Raw genomic sequence first — 25,070 nt, forward strand, 5'->3', positions numbered from 1 at the left:
TCAAGACTGTTATCTACCATGATCATTGTGCTGCTCTTAGAACAATATGATATATTGTGTTTTGCCAGCTAAAGGATTAAATCATAAGTGCTTTGTGGAATCACAGACAATAGGACCAGAAAAGATCACTTGGATCACTCAGTTTGTCCCTTCCCACTACCCCAGTACCCTTTTCTCAAGGCTACTCCTTTACATTAGTCAAACTAACTTTCTTTCTAACTTGTCATTAAAGTTTTATTCCTACAGTAAAATTGTCCTTGCTAGGGATGTAAAAGGGAACCGGTTAGCCGGTAAGCGCTACCTTTCCGGCATCTGGTGGGGCCGAAGCAGCCATCCACCCACGGCATGACACGGCAGGCCCTGCCTGGCCCACCATACCTTAGGCAGGGAGCTGCTCCATCAGCCCTCTGCCCATGTTGAGACACGGCGGGCTGGTTTAACTGGTTAACATTTTAAACAGGATTTTACATCCCTCAGCCTTACTTTGATAAATGGTACCAATGGAAAACATACCATGGTGATATGGCATTGCACTCATGGTAAGAGTAGGAACTGGAGGTTCTATATAGGCAAGCAATATAAACCCTCAGCAATTGCTGTAAAGAGCCAGAATTAGTGATGCGATACATTATTTTTGTTTGTGTTCTAATAGTATTTATGGTATAATTTAGAACGAAGAGTTGCATGCACTATATTATGTGTTTCTTTTATAAGGTCATTTTATAAGTAATCAGATTTGTGTTGAGTAATTTCTAGCTGTTTGCAGGTAAAATTCATGGCATTTATTACTGTGTTGGAAACTCAATTGAATCCCTCAAATAATGTTCAACTACATGAACAGAACAAATTACTTATATAAGTTATATTGTGAAATTAATCTCTTCATATTGTATCTTCTTTTACAGATGTAAAGCAATGATAGATCACTTTGGGCAAAGAATAAGTGCTAAGTATTTTGTGGTAGAAGATAGCTACTTTTCAGAGAAAACATGCACAAATATGTGCTACAGGTAAATAATGTGCAAAAAGATTAAGTAGTGTTATTTTTAAAAAGTACAATATATAAAATATGTTGCAAATGAAATGTTACAGATTGGTGTAGAGAGCAGCTTCATGGTAACATAGCCTAATCCTCTGTGTGGCTTTTTTTCTTGCGTGTGCATAGTAAAGAGGGCACTATGCACCCTATACTTAGCTCCCTTAGTATTTTCATTGTAATTTTTTTCTGAAAGATTTGTATTAAAATCTAAGATTTCTGTTCATACAGTAGGAAATTAGTATTTGACAGGGGGATATTACTTGGTTAAGAGCGGCTTCTATTCAGATTTGGATAAGGGTTGAAAATCATCACTTTTTTTCTGTGCTGATGATGAAAGTTATAGCTTCTTGTGTATATTGGGTCTGCATTCTTGAAAAGAACAACAAATACCAAAAGAATGGATACCAGGGAATTTTTCTCCATAAGAAATTATGGCCTGCCCTGCCTCTTTCTGTCCCCTTCACCTCTCCTGCCTGTTCCTATCTATTTTACCCCCTCCTCCAAGGGCACCCTGTCCCCATTTCTTTCCCTCCCTCACAGTGCGACTTGCATATCACTGAATAGCTTGCCATGGTGGACAGGAGGTGCTGGGGGGTGGGGAATGCTGGCTGCCATTAGGTGCTAATCACTCACAGGAAAGTGATGCACAGGGTATGCAGATCAGGACCCATGTGAATGAGAACATGCTATTGATCAGTGACAGATACTTAAAATGACAAATAAGGGAGGTATGTCTACACTAGCTCGTTAATTCGAGCTAGGTAGGCAAATGAGGCGACTGGAGTTACAAATGAAGCCCAGGATTTATATATCCCGGACTTTATTTGCATGTTCCCGTCCGGTCACCATTTTGAAATTTCACTAGCCTGAACTCACTGCCGCGCAGCTACACACGGCAGTGAAACGTTAATTTGAACTAAGTCCTTAGTTTGAATTAACTGTTACTCTTCATGGAATGACACGAGGAATGTTACTCCTCGTGGAATGAGGAGTAACAGTTAATTCAAACTAAGGACTTAGTTCAAATTAACGTTTCACTGCTGCGTGTAACCGCACGGCAGTGAGTTTGGGCTAGTGAAATTTCAAAATGGCGACCAGACGGGGATATGCAAATAAAGCTCAGAATATTTAAATCCCGGGTTTCATTTGCAACTCCGGTCGCCTCATTTGTCTACCTAGCTCGAATTAACGAGCTAGTGTAGACATACCGGGAGAGATGTATGCCAGGGACCCCTGAAAAATGCTAAGTACAAGACTTGATTTTTTTTTAAAAAAAAAGGCTTCTCTACAGGAAATATCAGTACTTTGAGATTTATTTTCATCTCAGACATGTTTTAAGTTAATATTAATCATTGCATCTGACAGAACTGTCACGATGCTTCATTGGAATTATAGTCTTTTATGCTCGTATTTCTCCTTTGGACCTTGTTCCTGTCCCGTTGCATGCTGTGGTCTCTCCTTGTGGCCAAGCTGCCACGGTACTTCACTTTTGTTTTAATTTTCCCAATGGAAAATTCTTCCAAAAATCTACATTTCCCTAGGTAAAATTACAGTGCAGACAAAACACCATTTTCTGAGTGGGGAGATATTTATTTGAAGGTTTTCAATCGGCCCTGCCATGAACTCTGGAAAATCAGGCCCAACATTTCTCAAATTGGATACCTTGTCTTCAGCATACTGCAAGTGGCTGGGAAGGTGTGTGTGGGGGGGGGAGGGGTTCAAATTCTGGCTTTAATTTCCCTAAGCTTCAGTTTTTCATTTGTGAAACCCATCCCAATCTCATAGAGGTGGTATGAAGATAAATTTAGTAATGTGTTAGACTCACATATTATAGTAATTAATATTATAGTAAAGGAGATAAGAAAAAGTAATTATCCTTTGTTTCATGTTGGATTTGGGAGATGTACAGTAAATAAAGGATAGAGGCATACTTTGAATACAAAAACAAATATTGAATGTCTTATTCACTAAGCACACTCTAGCCTGTGCAATGCATGATGCAGAGCTCTTGTAGAAGAAGCATGCGTTCATGTGACTACCTCAGCGTGCACGTGTGTATGTTAGCAGACTTAATCAGAAAATGTAAACTAAGTTGTAGGCATTGGAGTTATATATTACAATATGTTTACGATAATATGAATATAATAATTCTGTAATGAACTCAATGCAAATAGGCCTCCATACCTGCATATAACTCCAGTGTTCCATGGATAAAGTTAACTTTTAGCATTTCCTAACTTTTGTGACGTTGACTTTGCAACTGTGCACGTATATCTGTGTATATCTCTGTATTTCTGTACAGGTACACATGGATTTATAGTGAAAAGACAGAAAAATGATTAGCAATATAGCTTGAGGCAATAATGCCCATGTGGAGTCACTCTTTCAAGCCACGCACCAATAGTTTTCTCTACAAACTTAAAAATGACTGTTTGTTGTTTCTTCCTTTTTTAGGTAGTGTTTTTTTCCCTAATTACAATGTAGTTGCAGTCATTCCTCCTTTTGAGATTTTTCTCTGGTTTAGCTCGCATCTTCATATAATGCTGGCAGCCACTGGGAGAACTGTACCAATACTAGCCACAGCCTTAGTGATAGTGATTTTGTTGCATTATTTCCCTCCCTTCTCTCTCTCTCTCCCTCTCAAATAGTCTGTTGGAAGATTGCTGCTGGGGGCTGCCAGTGCTCTATTTAAAAGTAACATTATTCTTGTACCATTTTTGCTTGATATACTTTTGTTGCTGACCAGTGTGACAAGCAGCACAAGAGCCAGGAAGCTTGTGGCAGATGCTGCAGAAAGAGCTATAAATTTAAATGTCTCAAATATGGAGTTTTATGGCATTAAATATGATTCATCGAAGCCATGTAATTCTTTGTGGTAATTTATATGATGGTTGCATGTTTCTAAAACTTTGTTACTCAAGATCATTTCATTTTTCCCACTGAATGCATATGAAATGTGTCAGTAATATATGTACTTATTCATAAAAATGTAAAATTTGCTTCAAAATGCTAGTTAGTGTATAACCAGAATATTGTAGAGTCACTGAAATAAAGGGTTCTGTAATAACATTCTGATTTTCAAATAAATGTTTTTATCCATGTAATAGAAGCTCAAGCCCTGGTCTTATAGCCTTTTACTCATATTTGTGCTTTTATTTTGGTCAATTGTTATAATGCATTAACTGAGGTTATTGAAGTTGGCTATTTCATAATAAGAAATATGTAATTAGTGATGTGTATTTTTAAAAGGCCTGAATTCAAATAGCTGTTTTGTGAAGTACCATAATTGCTTTATTTAATTGTAGGCAGATCTCCAGAGCAGTGCTCATTACAGATCAATCCATACTAAAGACAGATTCAGACCAGCAGGTATATATATTAATTCTGTATTAGTAATCTCTTTAAGGAGTTGTATATGAACACATTAAACTTCTGTGAACAATTAATTTGTATGTTTGCTTCTATTTGAATGTAACTTTCCGATTAGTTAGTTCTATTGATATTGTCTTAATCCCATTTTTTCTCCTTAAAATTGCAAATTAAACATAAAATCAGTGAAAATGGAAAACTGCTAGCTAGCAATAGGATTGGGATATTTTTGTGTCTGTTGGTAGTCGCAAAAATACCATGGATTGAATCAGAATTGAAACTAAATTTCAAAATTTTCCCTAGGTGATATTCCTCTAGGCCAGGAGGGGCATTTATATGTGTTTATTTGAGGAAACTAGCATAGTCCACGGTACAGTTGTTATCCTTTTGTTATCCATTCACTGAGGATATGTATCTGCACTGCAGTAGGACAACTACAGCTAGCCTTTGTTAGCCTTGGGCTCATAGGGCTCGGGCTGCAGGGCTTTTTGATGGCAGTGCAGATGGTTGGGCTTGTTCAGCAATCCAGCCTCTGTGACCCTCCCAGAGTTCAGGCACCGGGCTGAACCTGAACAGCCATGCTGCGAGTGAATAGCTTCCAAGTCTGAGCTCAGTGAGGCTGAATCAGCTGTAGGAGTTTAATTGTTGAAGGGGGAACATACACTTTAAATAGCATAATCTATTGAGTTCAAATCAGGTGCTGTAAAGTTCTCAACCCAAAGTACAACTTGCAGGGAAGTCTCATTCCAATCCATAATAATGATTAGCCATGAACGTTTCTTTACATCCCCTCCAAAACTTTTAAATGTTGACCATTATAACTCAGATATTTTTATTATCCATATAAATATACAGACCTTTAGATCTTGCCATATTCTTTGTGGAATTTACAGTTAGTCTATCTATTGCGTGGTTACAACAAAGAGGAGTCTATTAGACGAAGTGTGTTTTACCCATGGAAACTTATGCCCAAATAAATCTGTTAGGGTATGTCTACACTTGCCCCGTAGTTAGGACTAGGGAGGCAAATGAAGCATACCAAAGTTGCTAATGAAGCATGGGATTTAAATATCCCGTGCTTGATTAGCATATTCGCGGCCAGTCGCCATTTTAAAATGCCAGTCGCCCAAATTAAATTGCCGAATGTAGACGAGGTAGTCTGAGCCAAAACCCTTCCCTCGAATTAACTGTTACTCCTTGTGCAATGTCTGTACTAGGGGGCAAGTGTAGACATACCCTTAGTCTTTAAGGTGCCATAGGGTTCTAGGGATGTCATAGTATAGTCGAATACCCAACTAACCGATAAGCGAAGACTTATAGGTTGATCCTGTTGATTACACACATTTCACACACAGAACCCCAGCTGCCTCTCTATCAGAGGCAGTAAGATGGTGTGGGAGATGGTGACTCTGAGGAGCTAGCTTTAAGTCAGCTTCCCACAAGAACTGGCTCCACGAACCTGCCTGCTCCCCCCAGGCTCTGCTGCGTCCTACAGAGGCAGCAGCGGAGAGTTGGGAGGATCCAGCTTAAAACCCGGCTCTCTCCAGCACCGGCTCCATGGTACCACCTGCCTTCTCCCCTGCCCCCATGCTGCTGCCTCTATCAGAAGCAGCAGCACGGATGTGGGAGGGCAGGAGAGGCTGCCATGAAGCAACCTCTGTCTGTGGTGGGCTCAGACTTACCACAAACAGAAGCTGTGCCATGGCAGCAGCCCCTGTCCATGGGGGTGCAAGCTCCTCAAAGACAGAGGCTGCTCCACCATCCCACAGAGCAACCTCTGCAGTAAGCCTGGGCTTGCTATGGACAGATGCTGCTCCATGGCAGCAGCCCCTATCTGTGGGGGTCTGAGCTCCCACAGACAGGGGCTGCTGTCACCAAGCAACTTCTGTCTTCGGGGAGCTCGGGGCCCCCCCCGCAGACAGGGATGCTCCATCCTGTTGCCTGTGGTACCAGAGGCAGCAGCACAGGCAGCAGGTGGGAGCCAGTCTGCGTTGGAAGCTGGTTTTTAAACTGGCTCCACTCACGGAGTGGCTCCCATCCGCCATCCCATGCTGCTGCCTTTGATAGAGAGACAGCAACACGGGGTGGCAGGGGAGCACACTGGCTGCCGGCCCCGCCTCCAGGGACTATTGAATAGTCATGTAACTGCTAAAATTTGATGCAGTTACATGACTATTCAATTACATGCTATCTAACATCCCTATAGAACTCTTCGTTTTTACAGATACAGACTAACACAGCTAACCCTCTGAGATTTGTGTGGTTAAAGCATTTCTTTATCCTTAAATTAAGTTAAATGTTCACATGTTCTGTTATGAGAGGGGGAGAATTGAATTTCCTATAGTCTTTCTCTACATCATTATTTTGTATGCATGTTACTTCATAGACTCCCGGTTCTTCCAACTCCTCTTGCAACCAACAGCTGCCCACATAGAATCAAGATTCCACTAGACACTTGTCTATTACACTTATTTACATCCTCATGAACCAGTGGCACAGTAAAAGGATTCTGTTGTTAATATTGGTAGTGGCAAGAAAATACTTAGGTTTCTTAAATTCTGTGTGGAAAAAGTGTAGGTTTTTGTATTAATATACATCTTGTTCCACAGACTTTTCTAGCAAAAATAGTCTCTCTTCAGTGGCACTATACATGTGAATAAGGTTAGGATTGAGCTCATAGATTTCTTCCTCCAAAGGAGTCTTAGGAGTACACAAGAAAATAAAACTACATGAAAGTAATATTATGTGTCATCAATTATTTTTTACCTTAACTGGGATTTGCCTTGATTTTGTGGGACGTCTGATCCTTCATGTTACCGTACTTTAACAGATTTTTGTTTATAAATTTTTAAAGAAGTTAATAAAAGGAAATCAGTCTTTCATATGCTGTGTTTATGGGAGTTGACAATAACTGCTTCTCTGGAGCTTTCTAAGTCTATTGGATAAATACATATTTGTGGTGTTGATAGACTGCATACTTATTTACCCACAAGTCTGTAGCAGCTCTTTGAGACCATATAAATACTCAAATATGAACTTTTTAAAACATTTGTGGAAATCAAGTCAAACTATCTTATTTTAGAAAATATGGATATTTTGAAACTTGATAGTCAATAACATCAACTTTGAATAAGATTTCACAAGTGTATATTTAATGTTAAATCTGTAATACATGCTCAATATTATATGCTGTGTAGCTATTAAAATAGTTACATACGATGACAGTATAAGTATTTATTGGGCTTTTCCCCTTTTTTGGGCGCTTAAAGATTTGTTCCCACTTTCATATGTTATGGCAGTAGGCATTTTTATATAAGTACTCAATAGTCTGTTAACCGTGTTTCAAGTTGCCCCTTTAATAACGTAGAATAATGAAAATAAAGATCAAATTGCTTCTTTGACTAATCTGATATTCAGAATGTTATGTTTATCTCTGTTAGATTTCAATTTTGACAGTGCCACCAGAGGAATTAGGACTGCCAGCAATTCGAATCATTGAATTGTGCTCTTCAACCATGACATGCATGAGAAACACCTGTAAGTACAAAACAGATGTATTTTGACTTTTTCTTTCATCACTTATGAAAACAAATTATTAAAATACTTGTTTGAATCAGTCTTCTATTGCGCAATTATCTGATTATGCTTGAGGAAAATAATCTATAACAGTTTGCTGCTGTCAATAGGAAAAAGAATAATTGCACTCATCCTCATCTTATTCCAGTACCATGTACCTACTATTTCATAAGCTTCTGTGGTCTGCTTTGTTATTTGAAAAGGGAATATCTGAAAACACAGTACCAGCATTGTTTCTATAAACTCTTGCTATAATGCTCCTTATCTCCAGAAGAGTCTCTGGAGAGAGCAGATGATGTAGATATAGTCCTCACATCCATTTGCAGTTGGGACCACATACTGTTTTATATCATTTATCTCATAAGATATTATATCATTATTCCTGGGGGAATTCTGCACCAGAAATACAAAATTATGCATAGTTTGTCAAAATAACACAGTATAATCACACCAGTTTCACTTATTTTCATAATTTATTTTAACGATACAGAAAAAATAACTGTTCAGCATTTCTTAAACATGACAGGTAAGTAACAAATACATGATAACCAAGACCCTGCTTTCCAGTTATAATCCTGGATTTTCATGTAAATTGTATCACTTTTAGTGTTTGGTGTTCTGTAAAGTAGAATGCCACTACAAATTGCTCAGGCTTTCACATGTCATACAGTTTTACTAATTATTGTCCTGCATTTTTTTAAAAATAGATAAGTAAAATAGATTCTGAATTGTAATCTAACCTCTGATATAGGAAAAACAGTTTTGTTGCAGAAATTAATGTCAACATGTGGAGGTTGCCAAACAAAAATGTTGTTAAAGCATGTTTTCACTTGCTCCCGTTGTTGACAGATTGTCCATATTTTTAGCTTCCCTTTCACAGTGGGAGCAAATGCAGTATGGGTCCATATTCCACACCCTCTGGCAACACTGTCCAGAACACAAGCCACAGTATAGAGCACAGGACATCCTACAACCATACAAAATAGCCTGTCAAGCACCACTTTGTTCAGGGGCTTCTGGCATCCTTTTACCAACTGCCATTTTCTGCCAGCATCTGCAGCAAGAAAAAATGGATCCTGCACTTTTCTCACATACTCTGTCATTGGGACCTCACACATAGCTGCAGAGACCATCTTGAAATTACTGAAAGAGTAAGAACACTCAGAGGGAACTGTGTGTGTACATGGACAACAGCAATCTGTCATGGCATTTGGCACACACAGAGCAGTTGTACTGAGTAGATCGTCATTTCTGGGCCAGGGAAACCAGCACTGAGTGGTGGGATTGCACTGTCATGCAAGTGTGGGATGAAGACCAGAGGCAACAGAACTCTAGGATGCATAAAACAACCTTCCTGGAGCTGTATGCTCATCTGACTGCTCCCCCGCCACCCCAACCTGCGAGAGCTATGATGTCACTTACCAGGTGCTAAAATACTGAAGTCCCCTGTGAAATGAGAAAGTCAGAACTTGATATTTCTATAAGCTGAGAAAAATGAGGAAAAAATTTGGCTGCATCTCTGCATTATAAAAGGGACAATTGAACTATAAAAACAATACACGTTTATCTTTAGTAGCATAGTGGATCTGTTTGTTTGCCACTTAGACTTATAAGCTGGCGTTCAAACTCTACAACCGTGGCCACCAACCCATCGAGCACACTCAACTGGTTGATTGCGGGGGTACGACCAATCGATTGCGAGGCGTTCTGCCCCTCCTTATTCCCCTCAACCTCCAAGAAGGAGCCTGCGCTGATGCTACCTCCTGCAAAAATGGAGGTTAGCGCCGGCTTCCTGCAGCGTGGAGGGGAAGTCCCGCAGCTGCGTGCCAGGTCTGCTTTTCCTCTCCCTCAAAAAGCTGGGTCTGTCGCCCCGCCAGTGACTTCCTTCCCCCTGCTGCCTTCCTGCTGGCGGGGGGAGGGAGCAGGGGGAGTAAGAGTCCCGGGACTGCACCAGCTCCAACTTCTCAAGAAGCACATGCCTTCTCCCTCCGTTCCCCATGACAGCCCGCGCTACCTGAGAAGTTGGAGCTGGCGCAGTCCCAGGATGACGACTCCTCCCTGTCCCCCAGCCCTCTCCCCACACAGGAAGGCAGCAGGGGGAAGAAAGTCATCGGCGGGGCGACATACCCAGCTTTTTGGAGAGGGGAAAAGCAGCCCGCATTTCTTCCTGAGACCCTGGACCTGGCACGCAGCTGAGCTGTCCTCATCCCCTCCCCTTGGCCAGACCCCAACAAGTATCCTGCCCCAGCCCCCACCAGCACCCTTCCCCCTGGCCAGACACCATACAGCACCCTGCTCCTGCCCCATTTCCAGGCCCCCACCAGCACCCTGCTCCTGCCCCCTGGCCAGACCCACCCCCCACCAACACCCTGCCCCCTGCCCAGACCCCATCCAGCACCCTGCCCAGACACTATCCATCACCCTGTCTTTGCCTTATGGCCAGACACCCACCAGCACCCTGCTCCTGCCCCCTCCCTCCTGGTCAGACACCTACCCCCAGCTTGCTCCTATAACCTATTTTTCACCCAGATTCTGCACCCTCATTCCTGTTCCACTCACTGGTAGCCCTGTCCCGCACACTGGATCTCTCCTTTTTGGCCCCACCTCGGATTGTAGAGGGGCCCACAAATTCCACTAATCCTGGAACCCCAGAAGAGTTAATCTGGCCTGGGGCTGGAGTGCCACGGGAGTGAGGTGTCTCTGTAGAGGGCACATTAGCGAGGCTTGGGGGGTTTTAGAGCTGTTGTTTTTTGGCTTCTCACTTGTGTGGCCCCAACTGACTTTTCTGTGGGTCAGTGACCCCGACTCAAAACCTGTTTCCCGCCCCTCTCATAAATAAAGACAATACTGACACATTTTGTGTTTGACATAATATTTTATTTTAAAATGAAGCCTGGCCAACAAGCCCACAGTTGGGACCAAGCCCCATCTGGATGCAACATCATAATATTCCTGTACCATAGACCCTCAAAACTGAGCCTATCATACACTGGAACTCCTCTGTCCTGAGCCTCTCACATCCCCAATCTCCTGCACCCCCCAGCAACTCCAGTCTTATGCCACAACACTCCTGAACCATCCACACACTGCAAACCTCTTCCCTGATTCCCTTATATATCCCAACCCACACTCCTGCACCCTCACATCCACAAGCCTGCGGCTGGCTCAGCACCCCAACCCCTCTACCTGACCCTAACACTTTCCAGCCTGGGGTCCCCTCCCTGAGCATAGCATCCCCTTCTCTACCTCCCGTTGCACCCAAATTCCCTCTCACCCCTTCCCCACACCCAAATCCCTCATTCCCACCCCAGAGCACCTCCTGTCTCAACCCAGTGAGAGTGAGTAAGGACTGGGGACAGCAAATGATGGAGAGGAGGGGAACAGAGAGGCAGGGCCTCAAGGAAGGGGGTAGGGACTTGGGAAAGGATGGGGTAGATCTTGGCTTGCCCTGACATTCAAAAAGTGACCTTGGGTGTAAAAAGATTGGAGACCACTGCTCTATAAAAATCATTGGGTTTAGTCTCCAGAGATGTGTATGCTTTATAATATCACCATTCAAGTTGAAGATCTGTTCACATGAGAGAACCAAGATTAGATTAGTTAGGTGGTGTGATTATTTATGAAAAGATGGCAAAGTGTGGGTAGGGAAGTGAGCTTATGTCCTCTATTGTGTTTTTCAGAATTACAAGGGAAGGCCTGCAAAGTTGATGGGTTTCTTTGTGTGTGTGCTTTAAAAAACAAAACAAAACGCTATTTTCCACCTTATTTTTTACATTGGAAATTCAGGGATTGTTTATGCTGCAAGATAAACACAATAACCTGAAGATTTAGCAGTATTATAATATCACTGTTAATAAAAAAAGTGATATCTGAGTTATTGAGAGAAGTGATTTTTACTTTCTTTGTTTTATTTCTTGGAGGGAGAGCAGTGGAGATGGCTTTTATAGTTACTTCACTAAAAATCTTCAGAGAATTTTTTTGAATGAAGCCTCCTGAAGTGTAGATCTGAAATAGCTTCCAATCACCTCTTTTGACTCATCTAAGCTATGCTCCAGAAAAATAGGAAGACCAGATATGAAATTCAATACTTCTTCATGCATCATAAACATGCAAAGAATGGCACAAATGTGACTTTTTTTTGTAATCTTTTAGAATACCTTTAAGCCTAACAACATGAACCACATCCCATATGATGTGTGGTATGCAGAGTTACTGATAGTTCACTTCATAGCATAGCCTTTTGACATAAGTAGCAAATATACTTAGGAAGAGGGAATTTTTTTCACATAATATTTTGGAAACAGTCTTTGTTTTAGGGTCCTGTGGTTCTTCATCTTTTTCCTTTGTTTCTGGTTATATTGTGTTTCTGTGCATACTCTGCAATTAATGTTATTTTATTTGATTGTATTTTCATATATACAATTAATCCAACATCATAAACTTCCTCCTGTCAATTAGGGATGTCATTGTGTAGACGACCATACAGTTAACAGATAAACCTGGGCTTATTAGTTAATCCTTTTGACTACACGCATTCCCCCCACCCCTTGCTGCCTCTCTATTAGAGGCAGCAAGGAGGGGATACAGAGCTGAAAAAGTCGGCTCCCCACAAGCACTGGATCCACTAGCCCCCTCATCCCTGTGCTGCTGCCTCTGATACAGAGGCAGCAGTGCAGAGGGTGAGGCAGACAGGTGAGGGTCGATACATGCGGAGACATGGCTTTTAAATCCGTTCTCCACCCATGCCAGCTCCATGGAATTCCCCCCCCCCCCTTTGCTGCTTCCTACAGAGGCATTTAGGGGTGGGCAGGCAAGAGCTAGTGCTGGGGGGAGCCAACTTATCAGAGACAGCAGCATGTGGAGAACAGGGGAGGCTGCTTCTGCAAAACAGCCCCTGTCCATGGTGGGCCCGTGGGGCGTCCGAGCTCCCTGCAGACAGAGGCTACTCCGGCAACCCTCCAAGCAGCCTCTGTGTGTGGCGAGCTTGGGCCCATCATGGACAGTGGCTGCTCTGCGGCAGCAGCCCCTCCACGGGGTGGGGTTCAAGCTCCCCACGGACAGGTGCTGCTTCCATGGACAGGGGCTGCTTGCCACACTGTGCTGCTGCCTCTGTATCAGATGGCAGCTGGGAGCCAGTCTGTGCGGGAAGCCCATTTTTAAACGGGCTTCCCTCACAAACCAGCTCCCGCTTGCCACTCCCCTCTGCTGCCTCTGGTAGAGAGGCAGCAGTGTGGGCTGGTGGGGGGTCCTTGACAGTGGGACCAGGAGTGCACAGGGTGCTGGCCTCACCTCTGGGAACTATCAAATGGTCATGTAACCACTAAAATTTGATACGGTTACATGACTATTCGGTTACACAGTATCTAACATCCCTCTTGTCAATGAATAAAGCACTAACCATCTGAATTTCATCTGACATCTCTTTAGAGTTTGTTTTTTAAAAGACAAATTGCTATGGCAAAAACACTATCACATAATAACAGTTTTTCTCTTTGTATCTATAGCATGTAGTACCAATATTAGATAATGGGATTTTTTCATCATAATAACATTAGAAAGGAAATGAGATTTTATCAGAATTGTATTGCTATAGGAAATATTTCTGCCTTAACTCAAACACGTTTTGTTTTTCTTCATTTAAATCGTTCTGGGGTTGTTTGGGGCTGGGAATTAGAGGTTCAATATGCAGGTTACCCCAAGGACAGAGGACAACCCCAGCCCTCTCTCAGCACAGCAGCTTGGGGCCTCTCCATGGCTGCTTCAGCTCCGGCACACAGAGCCAGGGAAGGGGTGCATATCCCCTGTCTGAGAGACAAACAACACAAACAAACACCATGAAATACTTCAGAGGGGTAGCCGAGTTAGTCTGTAAAAGGAAAAACTTAAAAAACAAAAAATAGTCTAGTAGCACCTTAAAGACTAACAAAACATGTGGATGGTCTCATGAGCTTTCGTGGGCACAACCCACTTCTTCAGATAAAATGTGAAGAAGTGGGTTGTTCCACGAAAGCTCATGAGACCATCTACATGTTTTGTTAGTCTTTAAGGTGCTACTAGACTATTTTTTGTTACGTTTTTCTCTGAAATATATATTAGATAGCTGTCCTTTTATCCATCCCTCCCTTTGGTGGCCCAATGGGTATATAATGGGTCCCAGAGCTCCTCTCCTGGCCCTTGCTGCTACCCTTCTACAGTAGGGCTACTCAGCACGTGTCCCATTTGTTTGCAGTCCACAGTGCAGTTTGGATTTATGCAGGGCTTGACATGCGGTCTGCAGGTGGTATCCTTTGAACATGGCCTCCTCTGGGAACACGCTCCATAATGGCATATCAATATAATGGTCTTCTGTTGATAGGTGTTTTAGTAGTTAAATTCCTGCACTGTCATTGCTCATTAAAAGTGCTATCATGTGGGTAGAAATTGGGTAAATATTGCATTTTATTAATATCAGCTGAACTGACTTAAATGGGGCCTGCGTGTTGTGTAGTCTTGCCTTAATCTTTCTAATCAATGTGAAAGAAGCTACAGGCAGTCCCCGGGTTACGTACAAGATAGGGACTGTAGGTTTGTTCTTAAGTTGAATCTGTATGTAAGTCGGAACTGGCGTCCAGATTCAGACACTGCTGAAACTGACCGCCAGTTCTGACTTACATACAGAATCAACTTAAGAACCCCAGGCGTCCCCAAGTCAGCTGCTGCTGAAACTGATCAGCAGCTGATTCCAGGAAGCCCGGGGCAGAGCAACTCTGCCTGGGGCTTCCTGTAGTCAGCGCTGGTCAGTTTCAGCAGAAGCTGACTTGGGGACGCCTGGGACAGAGCAGCTGGGGTGCTACTGGACCAACCCAGCAGCACCCCATCTACTCTGCCCCAGACGTCCTGATTCAGCCGCTGCTGAAACTGACCAGCAGCGGCTGAATCAGGACCTGGGGCAGAGCAGCTGGGGTGCTGCCGGGTTGGTCCAGTAGTGCCCACGGGCGCTGCAGGACCAATCGGCAGCGCCCCAGCTGCTCTGCCCCAGAGTCCAAAACAAAAGCCTGGTCTGCTGGGGGGGGGGGAGCACACTAGCTGCGCCCCCCCCCCCCCCAGCAGACCAGGGACACGGGGAGCAGAGCCGCAGCGGCAGCGGGGTGCCGCGCCTCTGAGGCTTTGCTCTGGCAAAGCCTCTGAGGCGCGGGACCCCCCGCGGCTGCGGCTTCAGTCAGGGTGCCTGTGGTCTGCTGGGGACCGTCCCCAGCAGACCACAGGCACCCGGACTGAAGCCGCAGCCGCGGGGGGTCCCGCGCCTCTGAGGCTTTGCCAGAGCAAAGCCTCAGAGGCGCGGGGAACCGCCGCTGCTGCCGCCGCTCCAGTCTGGATGCCTGTGGTCTGCTGGGGACGGTCCCCAGCAGACCACAGGCACCCGGACTGAAGCCGCAGCCGCGGGGGGTCCCGCGCCTCTGAGGCTTTGCCAGAGCAAAGCCTCAGAGGCGCGGGGAACCGCCGCTGCTGCCGCCGCTCCAGTCTGGATGCCTGTGGTCTGCTGGGGACGGTCCCCAGCAGACCACAGGCACCCGGACTGAAGCCGCAGCCGCAAAGGCCAGAGCAAAGCCTCAGAGGCGCGGGGAACCGCCGCTGCTGCCGCTTTGACTGAACCGGCAGCAGCGGCGGTTCCCCGCGCCTCTGAGGCTTTGCTCTGGCAAAGCCTCAGAGGCGCGGGACCCCCCCGCGGCTGCGGCTTCAGTCCGGGTGCCTGTGGTCTGCTGGGGACCGTCCCCAGCAGACCACAGGCACCGGGTCTCATGCGGCAGCAGCGGGGGTTCCCGCGCTTCTGAGGCTTTGCTCTGGCAAAGCCTCAGAAGCGCGGGAACCCGCCCGCTGCTGCCGCTTGGGTCCCGGTGCCTGTGGTCTGCTGGGGACGGTCCCCAGCAGACCACAGGCACCGGCACCCAAGTGGCAGCAGCAGCGGTTCCCGCGCTTCCGAGGCTTTGCTCTGGCAAAGCCTCAGAAGCGCGGGAACCCGCCCGGTGCCCCTGGTCTGCTGGAGACGGTCTCCAGCAGACCAGGGGCACCGGAGCAGCTTACGAACGGGGCTTTCTCGCCCCGACTTCCGGGGCGAGAAAGCTCCGTTCGTAAGTGCGGATCCGACATAAGTCGGATCCGCGTAAGTCGGGGACTGCCTGTATTTGCATATACATGCAGCTACACTTAAATTGCAGCCCTTAGCATATGCTGAGAGTATCAGTTTTGGCCCCGGTGCTTCCAAAGTTTAGTAGCCCTGTTCTACAGTATAACTGTCCCTCCTACCAGACCTCTCCCTTCCTATCTTATGAGAAACAATCAAATTCCAGCCACATCCCATTGTCCTGGAACAACCAAACCCTTACTTTGCTTTAAGTTAGGATAAGAGGAAGCTGCATACCAAATTTGATGATCTTGAATAGAAAAACACATGGACAGATGTACAAACTCTTTACATGAATATAAAAATATGAATTAAATTATTAGAAGGAACCTTCCAGTGTTTTCATTAAAATTTCCTATTTTCAAGGCTTTATTTCTGAACTATTAACATTTGATGTGGTTTGAAAACAATTAAAAATATGTTCCTATTGAATCTCAGAAATAGCTGTTGGTCTTTTCTGAATTCTGTAAAAAGAGTTTATCGAAGTTACTTCAAGGAGATAAAGTAGAATGAGATCGCATTGATTATTCAACAGTTTAACAAGTAATAACTTTAATAACCAATTTATGTCCCATAACCTATATCTGAATTCAGGTTTTCAGAAGTGAAAGCATGCTGAGCTTATTTACTAAGCCACCTAATCTATTAAAATTGTTTATAGTATAGAATAAATAAATATCAGTTTAAAAATCATTATGTTATGTATGGATACAAGCAAATACTTTGTCAGTTATATTGAAAATGTTCATTTATTTAAATGGCAAATTTGTTATTGTTCAATCAATTATGAAGCACAGAACAGGAAATCGCTGTGTCTGGCTATGCCGAAAGGATAGAAGACATTTGATAAGGGTTTAATCAGGCTGCAACTTTATTATTAGATATTTGGGACTACCAGGCAGATAACATGCAGGTAACCCTTTCTTTTTTTCTCTCAGAATTAACTGGTGGAAGGAGTGTCTCTTTTCTAGCTCCCTCGCTTTTCCACTCCCGTCCCTCCAGCAGATCCATTTCCAAGAGGCTTAACTCAACTGTCCCCATTTCTATCCAGATCCCTCCAGCAAAATCTTTGCTGCCAAGACCTTACCAACCATCTCCCTTGTAAGAGTGGAAAGGTGGACTATAATGATAGGGGACTGGCTCCATGCCATACCAATCATAGGAGTCCCCAATTACTTCCAGCTTGCTCAGTTACCAGGTATCTCTCGTTAAGTCCTTCCCACAAGCCATTTATCTATTACTATATACTTTCTTTTATAGAGTACTTATACTGATCATCCATTATACATTTAAATTTGTTACAACATATGGCCTACCACCCTTCACATTCTGCATGAACAGCCCACCTGAACTGACTGAGGAAGGTGAAAAAAAATCCCAATTGCACCTGGCCAATATGGTGGAAAGGGAAAAATTTCTTTCCAGCCCCACTCAATGGGGTGGCCAGTGTAATGTCCACAGCAGATATAGTCAATAACCTGGAATATTTGCCATCAGAACAGAGAGGGAGGAGGGGTACTGCCAGTCTTGCTCCATGAATAAGAGGGAAGGGTCTAAGCACAGGCTAGCCTTTTAAAAGCTCTCCTTCCTAATGAGTCGACCACCATGCTGGCCCCCTTTCCAACAATTGTACTTCACACGCCCCGCCCACCCCCAAGCCATCAGGGATTGCTTTCCTTTCTTCCCCAACCTATCAAGAATTGCTCTCTTCTTCTGGCCAGCTCAACCAGTATTCTCCAGCTTAAGATGCAAGATGGTGAAACCCAGAAAACCTATAATGTTCAGAGTGGATATAAAATTACATGCTAGTGTGACAACGTGTCGGGGAGCCCCTGACCCTCCACCCCCATCTGCAGCCAGATGTGACTCTGTCAGTCAGTAGAGTAGAAGGTTTTTATTGCTTCTCAGAGATCCAGTGTAGCATAGGATTGATGCTAACTCAGGAGCCAGGACAGACAGCCTTATTCCTCTTGGGGGGAAGGAGCTTCACCCCCTTCCTTGGTCTCGAACATCCTCACTCCCCCTAACCTAACTCAACTCCCCGGCCCTACCCCCCAGCTAGGTGGCTGGCTCCACCTGTCTTCCTTTGTCTCTCTCTGGAACAGCCTTCTTATCTGCTCAGGCTGGGACTAGGTGTCTGGGCCAATACACATACGCATGTGGGGTGAATCATTGGGAATCAAACAACACAGCTGGGATATTAACACTGGATTACAAGACAGACAGCACCCCACTATGTCACAGGTAGTAATAGTCAAAATTGAGGCTAAAATCTAGCACAAGAGTCTTAAACCATTTACTCCATTCTGCCTCTCCACATTACTTCCACTTTTTGTAGCCCTTCCTCAGAATGTACTTCTTTTGAGGGATTTAAATTGCACAATTTGGGTATGTCTACAGAGAAGATCAAAGCTGCCACTATCAATCTTTCAGGGTTCAAATTAGTGGGCCTAGTGAAGACATGCTAATTTGAATTGAGGGGGGCATTCTGGTTGATGGTCCGGTGGTCCTGCTTCCATGAGGAGTAAGGGAAGTCAAATGAAAGTGTTCTCCCTTCGACTTCCCGCAGTCTAATTAAGATACTTTGGCTGCAATCTTAGTTTGACCTTATCCTGTAGCATAGACATACCCTTTGATACTTTTCGTATTTTGTTCTTATACTCAATTAGTGATGAACTAGTGGGGGTTTTTTTGTTTTTTTTGTTTTTTTGCCATAGTATTGGAAATATATAGTGGCATTTGGGTAGAGCTAAATTCTAGTAGCAGAGCATATTTCATAAATCTCTTATTTTATTTTTACATCATTATCTGTAAATGGGTTTTAACCTGACTGATTTCTCCTTCAAACAATTACTTAAGATAAGTATACAAATACATCTAGTCTTTGATCATAATGCATAAATGACAGGCATATAATCGGTATTGCCAGCTGAGTGGAACCAAACTCCTTCACTTGCCCTAAAAATTGAGACTGTAATGATGAAATCATGAACTAAACTCATCATTCTTCTCGCTAGAAGAATTACTGCAAGACAAATGTTGGCAACCACTGTATCTAATGCAGTTATTCCTGAGTAAATCAAACATAATCAAAATATATACTGATGAGACTTTGTGACTTATAATCATAACCTCAAAGGTAATAAAAATCTTTTTGTAGAAAGTAAATGATGTGAACTTCAGTGATTTATAGGTTTTATGTTTTATTTTGGTTTTTTTTAGAAAATTTTGAGAAAACATTTGAGGTAGTGAGCATTTTAGTTAAGGTTGCAAGATGGCTTTTGCTATCATCACATGTTCTAAAATTTACTTATCTTTGAGATGTACTTTATTTTTGGGCTGAAAGCTTCCATTCATGGTTGAGCTCAAGGATGAATTAATTTTTTAATAATCAAGAATATGTTTTCTGATTTTCATCTTTGTTACCGAAGACAAAAGATGCTCTAACTTTGGTGGTACCAGTTCATCTAAAATGTTTTTCATACATTCGTAAACGAAATAACTTTAACACTATCCTAGACTGCAGTTTACAAAAGAAGTATCATGATTTAAAAAAAACAACATTTTTTATTACAAAGCTGTGCACAGTTTTCTTAAAATAAGGTTTGTGTCTGTGTAGTAACATTTTTATTAAATTTTAAATAATTGCCTTTCATACTGTGGGATTGATTAAAATTATATGTGATGTATAGTGCCATAAGAATGGAAAGATGAAAACCTATTCAGAGTTGGAGTTGAAAATCTGTGGAGATGCTCAAATCATGGTTACACATCGCCACAATGATGCTACTAGTTTTTTTCCTTTCCACTGCCTTCCCTTGAGACAGATTGTCTTATCCACTGATGAAAATGGGAGCTTGCAAATACTATGTGTTGATCGAGATAACTCGCTACTTGCATAGGAAGAATTGGAGATAGTAAACAGAGTGTTTAGCCTCTCCATTGCTGTGCAAGTCCCATACTTCTAAAAGGCTTTCAGTCACAGGACTGCTCCTTCATGAATTGAGAGCTATGTGTTCCCCTGCAGCTGCATACCAGTAGAGGGGGTCCAGCAGGAGCTAATGCTTGCTTCAAGATCTTTAACACTAAACAAAGATCTATGGAGTCTTAATAGTGACAATATAATACAGTAGCTGGCTCCATCCACAAACAAGACCCTGTAGAACAGAGAAAGAGACTACATAGGTGCCCCATGGGATAGCAGTAGAAAATTCCAGCCTTTTTTCATAAAAAAAAATCCAGCAACCAAGACAATTAAATGTAAAACCCATATTCATAAAATGTTTCAAATTTGATCATATGCGGGAAGTATATAGTTTTGTATTTAGTAGCAAGATGGACTTGCCCATACAGTATGTAGCATTTTTTCTTTTGATTAGATATGGTTAATAGTAAATGCCTATTACGCCTGCTGGCGTGTAGGGCAGCAACGAAAGTTCTCCATTTTTGTTTGTCTTTGGCCATTTTCTCCAGCGTGTCCCAGTTGTAGTTCATTCTCTTCATATCTGCCTCAACAGTACACCGCTATGTTGTCTTGGGCCTCCCATGTTTCCATTGTCCTTCAGGCGTCCAGTGAAGTGCTATCTTTACAATGGCGTCTGCCTCCCTTCTCCAGCGTCTTCTCATAATGATAGTGGTCATGTCCTCCTGGTGGCATCGCAGGAGCAGGTCGTAGATGGAGATTGTTTTCAGCCAAAAGATGTGAAGTATCTTATGAAGGCTGGTGGTGTGAAAGGATGAGAGCTTGGCACGGTCGCACTCTGTCATCCGCCAGCGCTCTGAGCTGTATAGTAGTGTTGATATGACACAGCTGTGGTACAGCTTAAGCTTGATGTGGACACTGTACTGTTTAGATCTCCATCATGGCGGATGCTGCTGCCTAAGTATGTAAAGTTGTCTGTGCTGGTTAAGTCTGCATCATCTATCTTGATTGGTGCTGGTGAATCTATATTGAGAATCATAATCTCTGTTTTCTTCTGGCTAACTCTTAGTCCAACCTGGCATCCAAAGGTGCATAGGTATTGTGTCTTTTCCTGCATGTGTTGATGGGTATGGTCGTCTGCAAAGTCAAGGTCTTCCAATGTGGAAAAAGGTGTCCATCTGATACCCCTTGATGCATCTGCTGTTGTTCTCCACATCACCCAGTCGATCAACATGTTGAAGAGTAGTACAGACATGACACATCGCTATCTGACCCCCGTCTTGACTTCAAAAGACAGATCTCAGTATCCCACGCTACATGTGAAGTTGGTTTAAAAACTCTTAATGAGCTAGACCACTTGCAGAGGGATTCTGTAGGCTCTCAGAATGTGCCAAAGGCTTTCTCTGTGTATGCTGTCAAAAGCCTTCTCAAAGTCAACAAAGTTTATGTACAACTGTCTCTTCCACTCTGTGCACTGCTCTATGATGTTTCTCAGGGTGAAAATCTGGTCTATACATCCTCTTACCTTGTGAAATCCAGCTTGTTCTTTCCTCAGAGACTTGTCAACAGCATCTAGATCCGCTGGATGATCTTGCTGGGTATGGATAAAAGGGTGATCCCGCACCAATTGTTGCAGTCACTAAGTGCTCCTTTCTTAGGAATCTTGATGATGACTCCTTTGGTCCAGTCCTTGGGTATCTGTTGTCCTTCCCAAATTGCTACAAACAGTGGTTGGAGAATGGTGGCTGCAAGTTCTGGGTCTGCTTTAAACAATTCTGCATCCAGGTTGTCAGGTCCTGGAGCTTTGCCATTTTTCAGGGATCTCATGGTTGCACTGATTTCTTCTTTCTCTGGTGGATCAATATTAATATCAAGGTCCTCCTCAGCTTCCTGAATGTCCACTTCTTCTTCAGGTGGTGGTCTATTCAGAACCTCTCTGAAATGTTCTGTCCAGCATGCTTCTTGCTGTTTCTCTGTTGACAGTAACTGGCCTTATTTGTCCTTAATGGAGGCACTTGTCCTGCCATAATACTTGCCACAAACAAGCTTGGTGATTCTGTACAGGTTTCCTTGCTCCCCTTGATTAGCTTCATCTTCAGCTTTTGTGGCAGGGTCCTCCATGAAAGCTTGTTTGTCTGCCCTCACTAACTTCTTTACTTTTTGATTTGCCTCTCTGTAATTCTGCTTGTATCTTTCTTGAATTCTGGCTGATCTGGCGTCTACCTCTCTCTTCTTTATGTCCCATCTCTCTTTGATGGCTTTCCAGGTATCAGGCTTAATCTACTCCTTCCTCTTCTTCCTATCTTGAAACCCAGACAGGCCTCACTGCTCTTTGTGTAGACTGAGCACAATCTGTTCCCATGCCATGTTAATCTGTGATACTGGTAGATACGTCATCCCTTAAATCTTGCAAAGCTTGGAGTCTGTTCCTTGGTTGAATGGTGAAGGCAGTCTTTGTGGTGACATCTCATAACTTTTCAACATTGAAGCATCTTTGTATGGATGTCTTAATACCTATTCTTCACAGCTTAAGTTTCACAAGTGCCATCACTAAATGGTGATCACTACCAACGTCCGCTCCTCTCTTCATTTTTACATCTTGCAAGCAGCGTCTCCATGACCATCATCAGATGATCGATCTGGTTCTTGCCTCTGCCATTTGGTGAAAACCAAGTCAGATTGTGAATGTTGCGGTGTGGGAAGAGTCTCCCTCCAATGACAGAACAAAACCCTACAAGTATCTCACCATTATCATTCATGGTGCCACACCCATGTCTGCCCATGGCCCTGTCATAGTGTGTGTTGTCATTTCCCACATTGGCATTTGGCTCTCCCTTGATGATGATAAGATCATGGTGTGGTGTAGACTCCACTTCTGCCTGAAGCTGCTCCTAAAAGATGTCTTTAATTTCTTCACTACTGTCATTGGTTGGAGCATAAACCTCGATCAAGGTGATGTTCACTTGTCTTCTTTTCAGTCTGACCCTCATCAATCTGCTGTTGACAGGTTTCCACTTTAGCAAACATTTCTCAATCCCCTTCTTAAGGATGATGGCCACTTGCTCTTGATGCTGGTCATAGTCTCTTCCAGAGTAAAGCACTGTTTCTCCTGCAGAAGTCTTCAGTCTCCCCGATCCTGTCCATCTACTCTCACTAACACCAAGGACATGTAAATTGTTTCGTCTCATTTCGGCGACTATTTGTGCTAACTTGCCAATATTGTACATGGTTCATATATTCCGGAATCCAATTCTGGTCTTTGTCTTGCTGTCCATCATCGTGGCAGTAGCTTCCTCATGGTTTTCACTACTTTCAGTCATACAGGTCTCCAGAGAAGACTTTGGAAGGCCATCGCACAAAGTTGTAGGAGAATTCTTCATTGTTGTTTCCATAACAATTTTTTTCTAGGTCAGAGTTGTTAGCCCTGAGCCAAACACCCAACCTGGAGGACCAGTGAATCACACTTAGTCTGGTCTTTCGACCTGTCTGGCATGGATGATCCTACCAGGAGCACTAGGCTCCCGCCAACTTAGCTCTAGGGGTCACTGAGACACACAAGCCTCCCAACTGCTACAAGGTAGCAATCCATTGGAGGGGTTGATTAGATATACAGGACCATAAATATATACTTTACACATAGAAAAGATCTCTAACAATCAAATCTTTCATAGAATCATAGGGTTGGAAGAGACCTCAAAAGGCCATAGAGTCCAATCCCCTGCTAAAAACGGGACCAGTCCAAACCAAATCAGTCTAGCCAGCACTTTGTCAAACCAGAAATTAAAAACCTCTAGTGATGGAGATTGCACTACCTCCATACCCTAGTGCTTCACCACCCTCTTAGGAAAAACTAATTCTCTTGTATCCAACCTAGACCTCCACCCCACAACTGGAGACCATTTCCTCCTCAGTGTTAGATAGCTTTCTACACTATATTATTCAGAACTTCATAGTCTCTTTTTTAGATACTTGAATCATGCTATCCCCAGATGAATTGTCATGAATATTTAGTAGACCACAAGCAAGATCTGTTTGTTTCCCCCACCCCCAATTTATCATGATGATTGATGGCAAATTATTTTTTACTCTCATATATAAGAAAGTGGACAAATAAATTTTTGCAGTGCAGTCTTATTTGATATTGTGTATGTATTTAATTCATGTAACTTGAATCAGAAGCCAGTTCGTCTTAGGGATGTGAAAGATTAACCAGATAACTAGTAAGCATCATCCTTAATAGGTAATCCTTACTGGTTCCAATTAACCAGTGGGAGCTGGAGCAGCTCCCTGCCCACTGTGGAACAACGCAGGCCCAGGCACATAGTAACTCACAAAGTAGATTGGGAAAGCAGAAAAATTGGACTGAAGATAAGCATTAAGAAGACAAAAATTATGACAATTGGAAGAAGAGAAAGAGGTAAAACCAAACAGACAGGCTACATCTACACTGGCATGATCTTGCGCAACAACTCTTTTGCGGAAGAGTTCTTGTGCAAAAACTCTTCCAGAACAGAGCGTCTACACTGACCTGTGCGTTTGCGCAAGAGATGTGCTTTTGCACAAGAGCATCCATGCCAGTGTAGATGCTCTCTTGCGCAAGAAAGCTCTGATGGCCATTTTAACCATAGGGCTTTCTTGCGCAAGAAATTCATGTTGCCTGTCTACACTGGCCTCTTGCACAAGAACAGTTGCGCAAGAGGACTTATTCCTGAGTGGGAGCATCAGAATACTTGCGCAAGAAGCCCTGATTTCATACATTAGAACGTCAGTGTACTTGAGCAAGAACTCGCGGCCAGCATAGACAGGTAGCAAGTTTTGGCGCAAGATCGCACCAATGTAGACACAGCCACAAAGAATTAGAATCAGTGAGGAAAAAAATGTGCACATTGAGAACTGTATCAAAGAATGAGAATTGTGAAGTTAACATAAAAAGAAGAATCAGATGTTGTTACTGCATTCAGAAAATCTGCAACATCTGGAAGGCTTATAGATGTTTCATAAAA

The 25,070-nt window shown here is 43.4% G+C and overlaps 1 protein-coding gene across 3 annotated transcripts in view; it reads left to right on the forward strand.

Annotated features, from left to right (window-relative positions):
* Positions 1-25,070, forward strand: part of CHM (CHM Rab escort protein) — a 232,045-nt gene that overhangs the window by 167,686 nt on the left and 39,289 nt on the right. For 2 of the 3 annotated variants that reach the window (XM_075940753.1, XM_075940752.1), the window contains 3 exons: positions 906-1,010; positions 4,345-4,408; positions 7,849-7,945. In XM_075940753.1, coding sequence (XP_075796868.1) covers positions 906-1,010; positions 4,345-4,408; positions 7,849-7,945 — 266 coding nt within the window. Of the gene's footprint in view, positions 1-905; positions 1,011-4,344; positions 4,409-7,848; positions 7,946-8,850; positions 9,959-25,070 lie in introns of those variants that run through there. The other variant, XM_075940754.1, reaches the window with a different exon arrangement.

Source organism: Pelodiscus sinensis, chromosome 13 (genome assembly GCF_049634645.1).
Source record: "Pelodiscus sinensis isolate JC-2024 chromosome 13, ASM4963464v1, whole genome shotgun sequence".
NCBI lineage: Eukaryota > Metazoa > Chordata > Testudines > Trionychidae > Pelodiscus > Pelodiscus sinensis.